This window comes from Pseudorca crassidens, chromosome 14, assembly GCF_039906515.1.
Source record: "Pseudorca crassidens isolate mPseCra1 chromosome 14, mPseCra1.hap1, whole genome shotgun sequence".
In the NCBI taxonomy this organism is placed as follows: Eukaryota; Metazoa; Chordata; class Mammalia; order Artiodactyla; family Delphinidae; genus Pseudorca; species Pseudorca crassidens.
The window spans coordinates 6368980-6382405 of NC_090309.1; the positions used below are offsets into that span (position 1 = coordinate 6368980).

At 42.0% G+C, this 13426-nt stretch overlaps 1 protein-coding gene across 10 annotated transcripts in view; it reads left to right on the plus strand.

The window, feature by feature from the left end:
- The window catches only part of TBC1D8 (TBC1 domain family member 8), a 121804-nt gene that overhangs the window by 72477 nt on the left and 35901 nt on the right, over positions 1–13426 (plus strand). For all 10 annotated transcript variants that reach the window (XR_010934331.1, XM_067704137.1, XM_067704139.1 and 7 more), the window contains one exon: positions 2160–2400. Coding sequence is in view for 9 of the 10 variants with exons in the window: in XM_067704137.1 (XP_067560238.1) it covers positions 2160–2400 (241 nt within the window). In the remaining variant the exon portion in view is untranslated. The remainder of the gene's footprint in view (positions 1–2159; positions 2401–13426) is intronic.

Consider the following 13426-nt stretch of genomic DNA (forward strand, 5'->3'; position numbering starts at 1 on the left):
TATAGTTGATTTACGATGTTGTGCTAGTTTCTGCTCTACAGCAAAGTGAATCAGTTATACATATACATATATCCCCTCCTTTTTAGATTCTTTTCCCATAGAGGTCATTGCAGAGTATTGAGTAGAGTTCCCTGTGCTATACAGTAGGTCCTTATTAGTTATCCATTTCATATATTGGAGCGTGTACATGTCAGTCCCAATCTAAGGAGGTTTGGTTTTGCGGGAGTTCATTTCTTGTCCTGCCTTAAGGAACCTTTCTGTGTAGCTCCCTTCATGCAAAAACCGTACGGAAGGGTTTTTGCTACTATATTATCTATTACTTTGAAAACAGTGTTGTAACTGATGGCCCAGGAGTTCTAAAGGCATGGGACAGGTTGTGCTTCTGAATCCAGGGGGGCCATTTAGAGAATTCCCAGGCCTTGAAGGTCACGACTGCTCCTGGGAGACTAGCAGTTGTTCCTAGAAGGGGGTTCCTCACGTGGGACCCCCTGAGATCCAGGCAGGGATTCACTTCTCAATCATTTTTCCACCCACTGTCATCGTTCTGGGCGATGGGATTCCAGGCTGAAAAAGGGAAGCCACAGGGTCAGTTGTATATTGGAACATTCAAAGTCATTACCATTGAAACTTGTTCCCGTAACAAATATTGTTTCAAGGGTCCACGCAGGGTGGCGTATGTGCTGTATCTATATTTATATATTTAAGTATATATTTTTTTCTTCCTGCGTTGGTTTATATTTCACGTGGAACCAGTGTGCGGGGCTCCTCTTGCACTCTGCTGTGGCCAGCATCCTGCCCGTGGTCACGTCTTGTCTTTCCCTATGCCACCAGCCTGGGCTCAGACACCCCAGTACATGCCCCCTGTGTGTACAGCCTTCCTCACCCTTGGGATGTGCTCTTACCTAACCCTTGCCATCCTTGCTCTTCTGCTTTCTGAAGTGCTTCTCAAAATGAACACCCTGTTTCTCCTGGCCTTCCCCATTCTTAGGCCCATTTGGGAACTCTCGTTCATCCTTTAAAATTCAGTTCACATTTTTTCATCTCCAGGGAGCCTTCCCTGGTCCCCTTGTGATTTGTCCTCTGTTTGCATCTGTTTTGGGTCCTGTCGGGTCCCTGGTTGCTTCTTTGTTTACGTGTCTGTTATTCCTATTGGAACGGGCTTCTTAAGTGCGGGGCTCTTCACAAAGTAGATGCTTAACGAGAGAAAGCTGATAGCATAGATGGAGTGTGTCGCTGTGTGTGAAAAGAACTGTATAAAAGCAACTAGAGGTAGCTGAAGAAGCTTATTCTCATGCCTAATGTAGAAAAGTGGACTTTTAAATGATTAAAGCACTGAAAACATTATTGCAAAATAAATGGAGAGACATGATAGAAATAAAAGCAGTTCATCATTCCCATTTTCACTTGAAAAGGAAAATGAGTTATTTTCTGATATTTATCAGTCACCGTCACTAAACCTGATTTTGTTAAGTTGATAAAACTTGGAAAAAAGAAATGATTCCTAATATTTGATAACATTTATCATTTTGACTTGTTACATATGTCCCTCCCCATTTGCTCTGCATCAGCTCGCTAGCCTAATTACCACTGCCCTGGAAGCACTTCTGAGAACAGAATGCTAGTTTATAAACTGTGCAGTTAGTACCATAGTACTTCAGTAAAAACTACTTGTGCTCTGTTTTCGAAGATTTGAGCAGCTGTCACTTGACATCATCTAAATGTTAGGCCTGTGCCTCTAAACCAGATCATGAATCCTCTTTTGACCTCTGTTTTTCATAGCTTATGCCATGAATGCTGCTACTGAAACCAGAATTTACGTGGATCAAGAAACATCTGCGTATTTTGCAAATATTGAAGTTTAACTATTTGGGGGAAAGTTTTCACGTTGGTAACTTGGTATGGCAGAACGATGTCCCTTGTATGTGTGCGGTAGCCCGCAACTTGGGAAGTTTTACTTAAATCTTTAAGATAATTGTTAGAACGGTGGGTTGGGTTCTAACGAACAGCTGTGAAGCAGTTCCTGTGTTTCCTCTTTCCTGCTCTGGTTTGAAAGCTATTTGCATTTCAGCTGCAGGAAAAGCTTTGCACTGTTGCTGGTGCATTCAAGTTTGGGTTACATTTGAGGGTAAAATCTGTATTTACCCTTTTTTCTTTTCTAGTTAAACTTGTAGTCCCTTGGGTTGACATCCAGAAGTTGGAGAGGACATCCAACGTCTTTCTGACGGATACCATCCGCATCACCACACAGAATAAGGAGCGGGACTTCTCCATGTTTCTGAACCTAGATGAGGTGTTCAAGATCATGGAGCAGCTGGCTGACGTGACACTCCGAAGGCTGCTGGATAATGAGGGCTTTGACCTGGACCCAGGTCTGCAGGAGCCCAGCCAGATCACCAAGAGGTAGGAAACTCCATACACAGGTGTCCCTAACCTCACAGGGGACCACAGCCCGTGTGCCACCTTCATGGACATGTGTTTTGTTTTTTTTTGTTTTTATAAGTATATTTTTGTTTTGTTTGTTCTGTTTTGTTTTTGCGGTACGCGGGCCTCTCACTGTTGTGGCCTCTCCCGTTGCGGAGCACAGGCTCCGGACGCACAGGCTCAGCGGCCATGGCTCACGGGCCCAGCCGCTCCGCGGCATGTGGGATCTTCCCGGACCGGGGCACGGATCCGTGTCCCCTGCATGGGCAGGCGGACTCTCAACCACTGTGCCACCAGGGAAGCCCTATAAGTATATTTTTAAAACATATTTATTTATTTTGGCTGCGCTGGTCTTAGTTGTGGCATGTAGGATCTTTAGTTGAGGCATACAGACTTCTTAGTTAAGGCATGCAAACTCTTAGTTGTGGCATGCGTGTGGGATCTAGTTCCCCAACCAGGGATCGAACCCAGGCCCCCTGCATTGGGAGCATGGAATCTTACCCACTGGACCACCAGGGAAGTTCCGGACATGTGCTTTGTTAACCTCATTGTATTAGTTTGAAATTTCCCTCGTGGCGTAATCCAGATTTTCCTATGTCGTTAATCATGACAGAGAGATAATAATTGGCAATGATGGTTATTCATTTCCTTTATGCAGTAGGCTTTGATTCCTGGATCCAATTTCCCCTTTTTTTCCAGAAAGTATTTCAAAATTGATTTTCATTAAAAAAAAAAAAAAATTCTTCCAGGAAATTCCCTGGTGGTCCAGTGGTTAGGACTCCACGCTTTCACTGCCATGGCCCTGGGTTTGATCCCTGGTCGGGGAACGAAGATCCCACAAGCCGCGCAGTGTGGCCAAGCAAACCCAAACTTTCAGAAAATACAATACAGGTAGCCTCATGATAGAATTCTATTCAGCATGGGGCTTTATTAGTGCACATTAAGAAATGTTGTTTTTTCATATCTCATTACTTTGTAGAAGACTTTTTCAGGAGCACTGGATATATTTTTGGTACCAATTTGTCACAAGAAATGTGCCTTACTGGTAGTAAGCCAGCATTCTTTGTTATTTGCCCCCAATTGATACTGGTCATGGGGACTTACGAGGTCGTTGCTTGAATTATTTGCCAATTTAAAGCAGTTCGATTTTATTACCTAAAATTCAAACTGTGGTGTTTGAGCTTGGCTGTGATTTCTGGCTTCGTGGTTCACACTGGGTGACTGCAGAGCTGATGCCTTTGTAAAAGTTCACCTTTGCATCCTTTGAAAAACACTTTATCCATGAAGTGCTGCCCTGGCTGGATGTTTTTGATGTAGTTAGAGAATCGCCACTGCTATCTGCACACTACTTGTCATTAAAAAACTTTTTTTTGGTGGTAAAATACACATACCATAAAATTTGATATCTTAACCATTTTTATTTTTTAAAAACTTTTTTAATTGAATGAAAGATTCTTTAAATTCTATAGTGCTTTACAATTTTCAGAAGCTTCACACACATGATTTCATATAATCCCACAATAACCCTTTTTTAAAATCCCTTACTTCTATATTGCCCCTCTCCCTATCCCTCTCCCCACTGGTAACCAGTAGTTTGTTCTCTGAGTCTGCTGCTTTTTTGTTTTAATCACTAGTTTGTTGTATTTTTTAGATTCCACATATAAGTGGTATCATATGGTATTTGTCTTTCTCTGTCTGACTTAGCATAATGCCCTCCAAGCATCCTTGTTGCTGCAAATCGGCAAAATTTCACTCTTTTATTTTCTATTTATTTTTTACATCTTTATTGGAGTATAATTGCTTTACAATGGTGTGTTAGTTTCTGCTTTATAACAAAGTGAATCAGCAATACATGTACATATATCCCCATATCCCCTCCCTCTTGCGTCTCCCTTCCACCCTCCCTATCCCACCCCTCTAGGTGGTCACAAAGCACCGAGCTGATCTCCCTGCGCTTTGAGGCTGCGTCCTACTAGATATCTGGTTTTTTTTTTTTCTTTTTTTTGTGGTACGCGGGCCTCTCACTGTTGTGGCCTCTCCCGCTGCGGAGCACAGGCTCCGGACGCGCAGGCTCAGCGGCCATGGCTCACAGGCCCAGCCGCTCCGCGGCATGTGGGATCTTCCCGGACCGGGGCACGGACCCGTGTCCCCTGCATCGGCAGGCGGACTCTCAACCACTGCGCCACCAGGGAAGCCCCTAGCTATCTGTTTTACATTTGGTAGTGTATATATGTCCATGCCACTCTCTCACTTCGTCCCAGCTTCCCCTTCCTCCTCCCCGTGTCCTCGAGTCCATTCTCTATGTCTGCGTCTTTACTCTTGTCCTGCCCCTAGGTTCATCAGAACCATTTTTTTTTTTTAGGTTCCATATATGTGTATTAGCATATGTTATTTGTTTTTCTCTTTCTGACTTACTTCACTCTGTATGATAGACTCTAGGTCCATCCACCTCACTACAAATAACTCAATTTTGTTTCTTTTTATAATTCCATTGTATTTATGTGCCACATCTTCTTTATCCATTCATCTGTTGATGGACACTTAGGTTGCTTCCATGTCCTGGCTATTGTAAATAGAGCTGCAATGAACATTGTGGTACATGACTCTTTTTTTTTAAACATCTTTATCGGAATATAATTGCTTTACAATGGTGTGTTAGTTTCTGCTTTATAGCAAAGTGAATCAGCTGTACATACACATATATCCCCATATCCCCTCCCTCTTGCGTCTCCCTCCCACCCTCCCTATCCCACACCTCTATGTGGTAACAAAGCACTGAGCTGATCTCCCTGTGCTATGCAGCTGCTCCCCACTAACTATCTATTTTACATTTGGTAGTGTTTATATGTCCGTGCCACACTCTCACTTCATCCCAGCTTACCCTTCCCACTCCGTGTGTCCTCAGTTCCCTTCTCTACGTCTGCGTCTTTATTCCTGTTCTGCCCCTAGGTTCTTCAGTACCTTTTTTTTTTAGATACCATATATATGTGTTAGCATATGGTATTTGTTTTTCTCTGACTTACTTCACTCTGTATGACAGACTCTAGGTCCATCCACCTAACTACAAATAACTCAATATCGTTTCTTTTTATGGCTAATATTCCATTGTATATATGTGCCACATCTTCTTTATCCATTCATCTGTCGATGGACACTTAGGTTGCTTCCATGTCCTGGCTATTGTAAATAGAGCTGCAATGAACATTGTGGTACATGACTCTTTTTGAACTATGGTTTTCTCAGGGTATATGCCTAGTAGTGGGATTGCTGGGTCCTATGGTAGCTCTACTTTTAGTTTTGTAAGGAACTTGCATACTGTTGTTCTCCATAGTGGCTGTATCAATTTACATTCCCACCAACAGTGCAAGAGTGTTCCCTTTTCTCCACACCCTCTCCAGCATTTATTGTTTGTAGATTTTTTGATGATGGCCATTCTGACCCATGTGAGGTGATACCTCATTGTAGTTTTGATTTGCATTTCTCTAATGATTAATGATGTTGAGCATTCTTTCATGTGTTTGTTGGCAATCTGTGTATCTTCTTTGGAGAAATGTCTATTTAGGTTTTCTGCCCATCTTTGGATTGGGTTGTTTGTTTTTTTGAGATTGAGCTGCATGAGCTGCTTGTATATTTTGGAGATTAATCCTTTGTTGGTTGCTTCATTTGCAAATATTTTCTCCCATTCTGAGGGTTGTCTTTTCCTCTTGTTTATGGTTTCCTTTGCTGTGAAAAAGCTTTTAAGTTTCATTAGATCCCATTTGTTTATTTATGTTTTTATTTCCATTCCTCTAGGAGGTGGGTCAGAAAGGATCTTGTTGTGATTTACGTCATAGAGGGTTCTGCCTATGTTTTCCTCTAAGAGTTTTATAGAGTCTGGCCTTACATTTAGGCCTTTAATCCACTTTGAGTTTATTTTTGTATACGGTCTTAGGGAGTGTTCTAATTTCATTCTTTTACATGTAGCTGTCCAGTTTTCCCAGCACCACTTATTGAAGAGGCTGTCTTTTCTCTATTGTATATTCTTGCTTCCTTTATCAAAGATAAGGTGACCATATGTGCGTGGGTTTCTCTGACCTTTCTATCCTGTTCCATTGATCTATATTTCTGTTTTTGTGCCAGTACCATACTGTCTTGATTACTGTAGCTTTGTAGTGTAGTCTGAAGTCTGGGAGCCTGATTCCTCCAGCTCCGTTTTTCTTCCTCAAGATTGGTTTGGCTATTCGGGGTCTTTTGTGTTTCCATACAAATTGTGAAATTTTTTGCTCTAGTTCTGTGAAAAATGCCATTGGTAGTTTGATAGGGATTGCATTGAATCTGTAGATTGCTTTGGGTAGTATAGTCATTTTCATAACATTGATTCTTCCAATCCAAGAACATGGTATATCTCTCCATCTGTTTGTATCGTCTTTGATTTCTTTCATCAGTGTCTTACAGTTTTGTGCATACAGGTCTTTTGTCTCCTTAGGGAGGTTTATTCCTAGGTATTTTATTCTGTTTGTGGCAGTGGTAAGTGGGAGTGTTTCCTTAATTTCTCTTTCATATTTTTCATTGTTAGTGTATAGGAATGCAAGACATTTCTGTGCATTAATTTTATATCCTGCAAATTTACCAGATTCATTGATTAGCTCTGGTAGTTTTCTGGTAGCATCTTTAGGATTCTCTATGTATAGTATCATGTCATCTGCAAACAGTGACAGCTTTGCTTCTTCTTTTCCGATTTGGATTCCTTTTATTTCTTTTTCTTCTCTGATTTCTGTGGCTAAAACTTTCAAAACTATGTTGAATAATAGTGGTGAGAATGGGCAAACTTGTCTTGTTCTTGATCTTAGAGGAAATGGTTTCAGTTTTTCACCACTGAGAACGATGTTGGCTCTGGGTTTGTCACAGCCAACAGGTAGGTTCCCTCTGTGCCTACTTTCTGGAGAGTTTTTATCATAAATATGTGTTGAAGTTTTGTGAAAGCTTTTTCTGCTTCCATTGAGATGATCATATGGTTTTTATCCTTCAATTTGTTAATATGGTTTATCACATTGATTCATTTGTGTATATTGAAGAATCCTTGCATTCCTGGGATAAAGCCCACTTGATCATGGTGTATGATCCTTTTAATGTGCTGTTGGATTCTGTTTGCTAGTATTTTGTTGAGGATTTTTTCATTTATGTTCATCAGTGATATTGGCCTGTAGTTTTCTTTTTCTTTGACATCTTTGTGTGGTTTGGTATCAGGGTGATGGTGGCCTCGTAGAATGAGTTCGGGAGGGTTCCTTTGTCTGCTATATTTTGGAGGAGTTTGAGAAGGATGGGTGTTAGCTCTTTAAATATTTGATAGAATTTGCCCGTGAAGCCATCTGGTCCTGGGCATTTGTTTGTTGGAAGATTTTTCATCACAGTTTCAATTTCAGTGCTTGTGATTCGTCTGTTTATATTTTGTTTCTTCCTGGTTCATTCTCAGAAGGTTGTGCTTTCCTAAGAATTTGTCCATTTCTTCCAGATTGTCCATTTTAGTGGCATAGAGTTGCTTGTAGTAATCTCTCATGATCCTTTGTATTTCTGCAGTGTCAGTTGTTACTTCTCCTTTTTCATTTCTAATTCTATTGATTTGAGTCTTTTCCCTTTTTTTCTTGGTGAGTCTGGCTAATGGTTTATCAATTTTGTTTATCTTCTCAAAGAACCAGCTTTTGGTGTTATTGATCTTTGCTATTGGTTCCTTCATTTCTTTTTCATTTATTTCTGATCTGATCTTTATGATTTTTTTTCCTTCTGCTAACTTTGGGGTTTTTTTGTTCTTCTTTCCCTAATTGCTTTAGTTGTAAGGTTAGGTTGTTTATTTGAGATGTTTCTTGAGGTAGGATTGTATTGCTCTAAACTTCCCTCTTAGAACTGCTTTTGCTGTATCCCATAGGTTTTGGGTCGTCGTGTTTTCATTGTCATTTGTTTCTAGATATTTTTTGATTTCCGCTTTGATTTCTTCAGTGATCCCTTGGTTATTAAGTAGTATTGTTTAGCCTCCATGTGTTTGTAGTTTTTACAGGTTTTTTTCCTGTAATTTATATCTAGTCTCATAGTGTTGTGGTCAGAAAAGATACTTGATATGATTTCAGTTTTCTTAAATTTACCAAGGCCTGATTTGTGACCCAAGATATGGTCTATCCTGGAGAATGTTCCATGAGCACTTGAGAAGAAAGTGTATTCTGTTGGTTTTGGATGGAATGTCCTGTAAATATCAGTTAAGTCCATCTTGTTTAATATGTCATTTAAAGCTTGTGTTTCCTTATTTATTTTCAATTTGGATGATCTGTCCATTGGTGAAAGTGGGGTGTTAACGTCCCCTACTATATTGTGTTACTGTCAATTTCCCCTTTTATGGCTGTTAGCATTTGCCTTATGTACTGAGGTGCTCCTATGTTGGGTGCATAAATATTTGCAATTGTTATATCTACTTTTTGGATGGATCCCTTGATCATTATGCAGTGTCCTTCTGTGTCTCTTCTAATAGTCTTTATTTTAAAGTCTATTTTGTCTGATATGAGAATTTCTACTCCAGCTTCTTTATTTTGATTTCGATTTGCATGGAATATCTTTTTCCATCCCCTTATTTTCAGTTTGTATGTGTCCCTAGATCTGAAGTGGGTCTCTTGTAGACAGCATATATATGGGTCTTGTTTTTGTATCCATTCAGCCAGTCTGTGTCTTTTGGTGGGAGCATTTAATCCATTTATATTTAAGGTAATTATTGATATGTATGTTCCTATTACCATTTTCTTAATTGTTTTGTGTTTGTTTTTGTAGGTCTTTTCTCGTGATTCCTGCCTAGAGAAGTTCCTTTAGAATTTGCTGTAAAGCTGGTTTGGTTGTGCTGAATTCTCTTAACTTTTGCTTGTCTGTAAAGGTTTTAATTTCTACATCAAATCTGAATGAGATCCTTGTTGGGCAGAGTAATCTTGGTTGTAGGTTTTTCCCTTTCATCACTTTAAATATGTCCTGCCAGTCCCTTCTGGCTTGCAGAGTTTCTGCTGAAATATCAGCTATTAACCTTATGGGGATTCCCTTGTATGTTACTTGTTGTTTTTCCCTTACTGCTTTTGATATTTTTTCTTTGTATTTAATTTTTGATAGTTTGATTAATATGTGTCTTGGCGTATTTCTCCTTGGATTTATCCTCTATTGGACTCTCTTCGCTTCCTGGACTTGATTGACTATTTCTTTTCCCATGTTAGGGAAGTTTTTAACTATAATCTCTTCAAGTATTTTCTCAGACCCTTTCTTTTTCTCTTCTTCTTCTGGGACCCCTATAATTTGAATGTTGGTGCATTTAATATTGTTCCAGAGGTCTCTGAGAGTGTCCTCAGTTCTTTTCATTCTTTTTTCTTCATTCTGTTCTGCAGTAGTTATTTCCACTATTTTATCTTCCAGGTCACTTATCCATTCTTCTCCCTCAGTTATTCTGCTATTGATTCCTTTTAGATAATTTTAAATTTCATTTATTGTGTTGTTCATCATTGTTTGTTTGCTCTTCATTCTTCTGGGTCCTTGTTAAACGTTTCTTGTATTTTCTCCATTCTATTTCCAAGATTTTGGATCATCTTTACTATTGTTACTCTGAATTCTTTTTCAGGTAGACTGCCTATTCCCTCTTCATTTGTTTGGTCTGGTGGGTTTTTGCCTTGCTCCTTCATCTGCTGTGTATTTCTCTGTCTTCTCATTTTGTTTAACTTTCTGTGTTTGGGGTCTCCTTTTCGCAGGCTGCAGGTTCATAGTTCCCATTGTTTTTGGTGTCTACCCCCCGTGGGTGAGGTTGGTTCAGTGGGTTGTGTAGGCTTCCTGGTGGAGGGGACTGGTGCCTGTGTTCTGGTGGATGAGGCTGTATCTTGTCTTTCTGGTGGGCAGGTCCACGTCTGGTGGTGTGTTTTGGGGTGTCTGTGAACTTAGTATGATTTTAGGCAGCCTCTCTGGTAATGGGTGGGCTTGTGTTACTGTCTTGCTAATTGTTTGGCATAGGGTGTCCAGCACTGTAGCTTGCTGGTCATTGTGTGGAGCTGGGTCTTAGCCTTGAGATGGAGATCTCTGAGAGAGCTTTCGCCGATTGATATTACGTGGGGCTGGGAGGTCTCTGGTGGTCCAGTGTCCTGAACTTGGCTCTCCCACCTCAGAAGCTCAGGCCTGCAACCTGGCTGGAGTGCAAAGACCGTGTCAGCCACACGGCTAGTTCAGAGAACCGGGTGGTGAAATGGAGTGGACAGTCACACTGGAAGGAGAAGGCACCCCCCAGGAGGAGGGTGGTGCTGCAGGTTCCCCTGTGGCCTGTGGCCTGTGGCGTGAGGAGGGCGAGCTGAAATTTCACTCTTTTAAATGGCTGAGCAGTATTCCTTTGTATCCATACACCACATCTTTATCCACGCATCTGTTGATGGACACTTAGGTTGTTTCCGTATCTTGGAAATTGTGAATAACACTGCTATGAACATTGGGGTGCACGTATCTTTTCGAATTAGTGTTTCTGTTTTTTTTTTTCAGATATATACCCAGGAGTGGAATTGCTAGGTCCTATGGTCCTTCTGTTTTTAGTGTTTTGAGGAATCTCCATACTGTTTTCCATATTGGCTGCAGCAATTTCCATTCCCACTAACAGCGTAGGAGGGTAGGTATGAGGGTTCCCTTTTCTCCACACCCTCTCCAGCATTTATCATTTGTAGACTTTTTGATCATGGCCATTCTGACATGTGCGAGGTGATATCTCATTGTGGTTTTGATTTGCATTTTCCCAATGATTAGCAATCATTTTTAAGCCTACGGTTTGGTGGCATTAAGTACATACATTCATGTTGCTGTGTAACCATCACCACCATCCATCTTTAGAGCTCTTATCTTTCAAAACTGAAACTCTGTCTGCATTAACACTAACTCCCCACTGCTTCCCCAGCCTCTGGCACCCACCCTGCTCCTTTCTGTCTCTTGGAATCTGCCTCCTCTAGTGAAATCCTACAATATTTGTCTTTTTTGTGCCTGGCCTACTTTGCTTAACCTGATGTCCTCAAGGTTCTCCCACGCTGTAGATTGTCAGAATCTCCCTCCTTTTTAAGACTGAATAATATTCCGATGTATGTTTATACTGCATTTTGCTTACCTGTGTATCCATCAGTGGACACTGTGTTCCTTCTACCTTTGGCTGTTGTGAATAATGGTGCTGTGAATGTGGGTGTGCAAATATCTCTTTAAGGCTCTGCTTTCAGTTCTTTTGGTCACATGCCCAGAAGTAGAATTGCCGGACCATGTGGTATTTCTAGTTTAAGGTTTTAGGAACCACTAGTCATTAAAACTTTTTTTTTTTAATCATTCATCTATCTTACCATTCCTGTTTTTCCTTAAACATGTCTACTGCCTTCTCTGAACATTTAGGGGAATGTGTGTCTTTCTAATTAGTGGTCTCTGAATGGCAGTGTCTAAGAGTTTTCATGCGTTCAGAAAGAATGCAAAGCCCCTTCCTGCTGTGTGTGTATATTTTAAATCGATCATGTATACAAGTGGAGTTTGGGGTAAAACTCCACTGAATTTCGCTTGGTTTTGTGTCATCTCTGTAATCTGAGAGTTCCTTTGTAGGGTGGGGCTGCTGCCCAGCACTCCCGTGAGCGGGGGCCCTGGGGCCAGCGCCGCCTTTGGTCTTACGACTCCCAGTGCCCAGCTCCTCCCTGTACCTCTGGCCCCAGGCTTCCCATCACTGTCTCTGGCTTCATCTCAGGGCCGGGAATGATCTCGGGTGCCCTTGGCCCGCAGTGGCTTGAAGCAGGCTTTCGGTTCCCAGCCAGAGATTGAAGTCAGGCCATGGCAGTGAGAGCACTGAATCCAGCCACTAGACCAGTGGCAAGGCCCTGGTCCTTCAGCTTTGCAGAAAGGAATTCCCACAAAGAGGCGGAAAGTAGTGAAACAAGGGCAGTGTTTATTAGGAGGAAAAAGGGTACATGTCGCTCGACACACGGGTGGGCCCAGAGAGAGAGTCTTGCCCCCGTGGTAGTTTGAATCGCTTTTATAGGGCGTTTCTTCCAGGTTTCCTTTGGCCAGTCATCTTGCTTTGCTTGATTCTGAGTCCATGTTTTGTTTATCTCAGGGTCCTCCCATCTGTGTGTGTGCATCTCTTAGCCAAGGTGGATTCTAGCAAAGAGGCCTCTGGGTGGGTTGACATCACTCCCTTTTTGACTTCCAAAGAGCCTTTCTGCACATGTGTAGTCGGGAAGGTCTCCTTGACTGTGAGAATGAGGACTGTGTGGTCTCTTGAACTCTTATCTGGGCAGGGCTCAGCTCTTCTCTTGATCCTGCTAGTTTGGAGTATCTGTCCACAGGGGGGCAACTCCAGCTGCTCAGCCTGGGGCCCAGCTCTTTCCTGCCTCAAGAAGACAACCCAGTACAAGGGAGCCACTCTTGCCCGTATTTCTTCAACTCCTCTATATAGTTTGGTACCTCAGTGCTTTTCGTCCAGCTTACAATGACCTGTTAAAGATGAAGAAACCCATCTCCATTGTATAGTTTGTTAAAAGGGCTCATGGAAACTACCAGTTAGAGCTTGGACTTCTTTCAGCACGTTTGCACGTAGATGTGCAGGTGAGGGAATTGTAACCAGGTGGTGTTTGGGAGGGGAGGCCAGCTCGGAGCTGTTGTGTTCTGGTCAGTCCCCTGGGCTTTGGGATCTCAGGTGCTTCTTCACAAATTTCCTGATGTTCTAGCACGGCTGTACTTCCAGATGTGGCATTTTTAATTTGGGATAGAAATGAGGAAAGGAGAGGAAAGTGGAAGGTCTAGAGCACTTAAGACCCTTTGGGAAAAGTCATCCATTTTGGAAGAAAACTCAGCGGTGTTGGGACTCTTCCAGAAACAGGTGAATTCTACAAGGCTGTCCGCCCCGCCCCCCCCAAGCCCTGGAAACTTGTCGAGAGGGGAGGAGAGAAAGGGCAAAAAGGACCCCAGTGATGGTCAGTGGTGGAGCTGCCTGGCCCATGGGTGCCCGGGGCCCCAA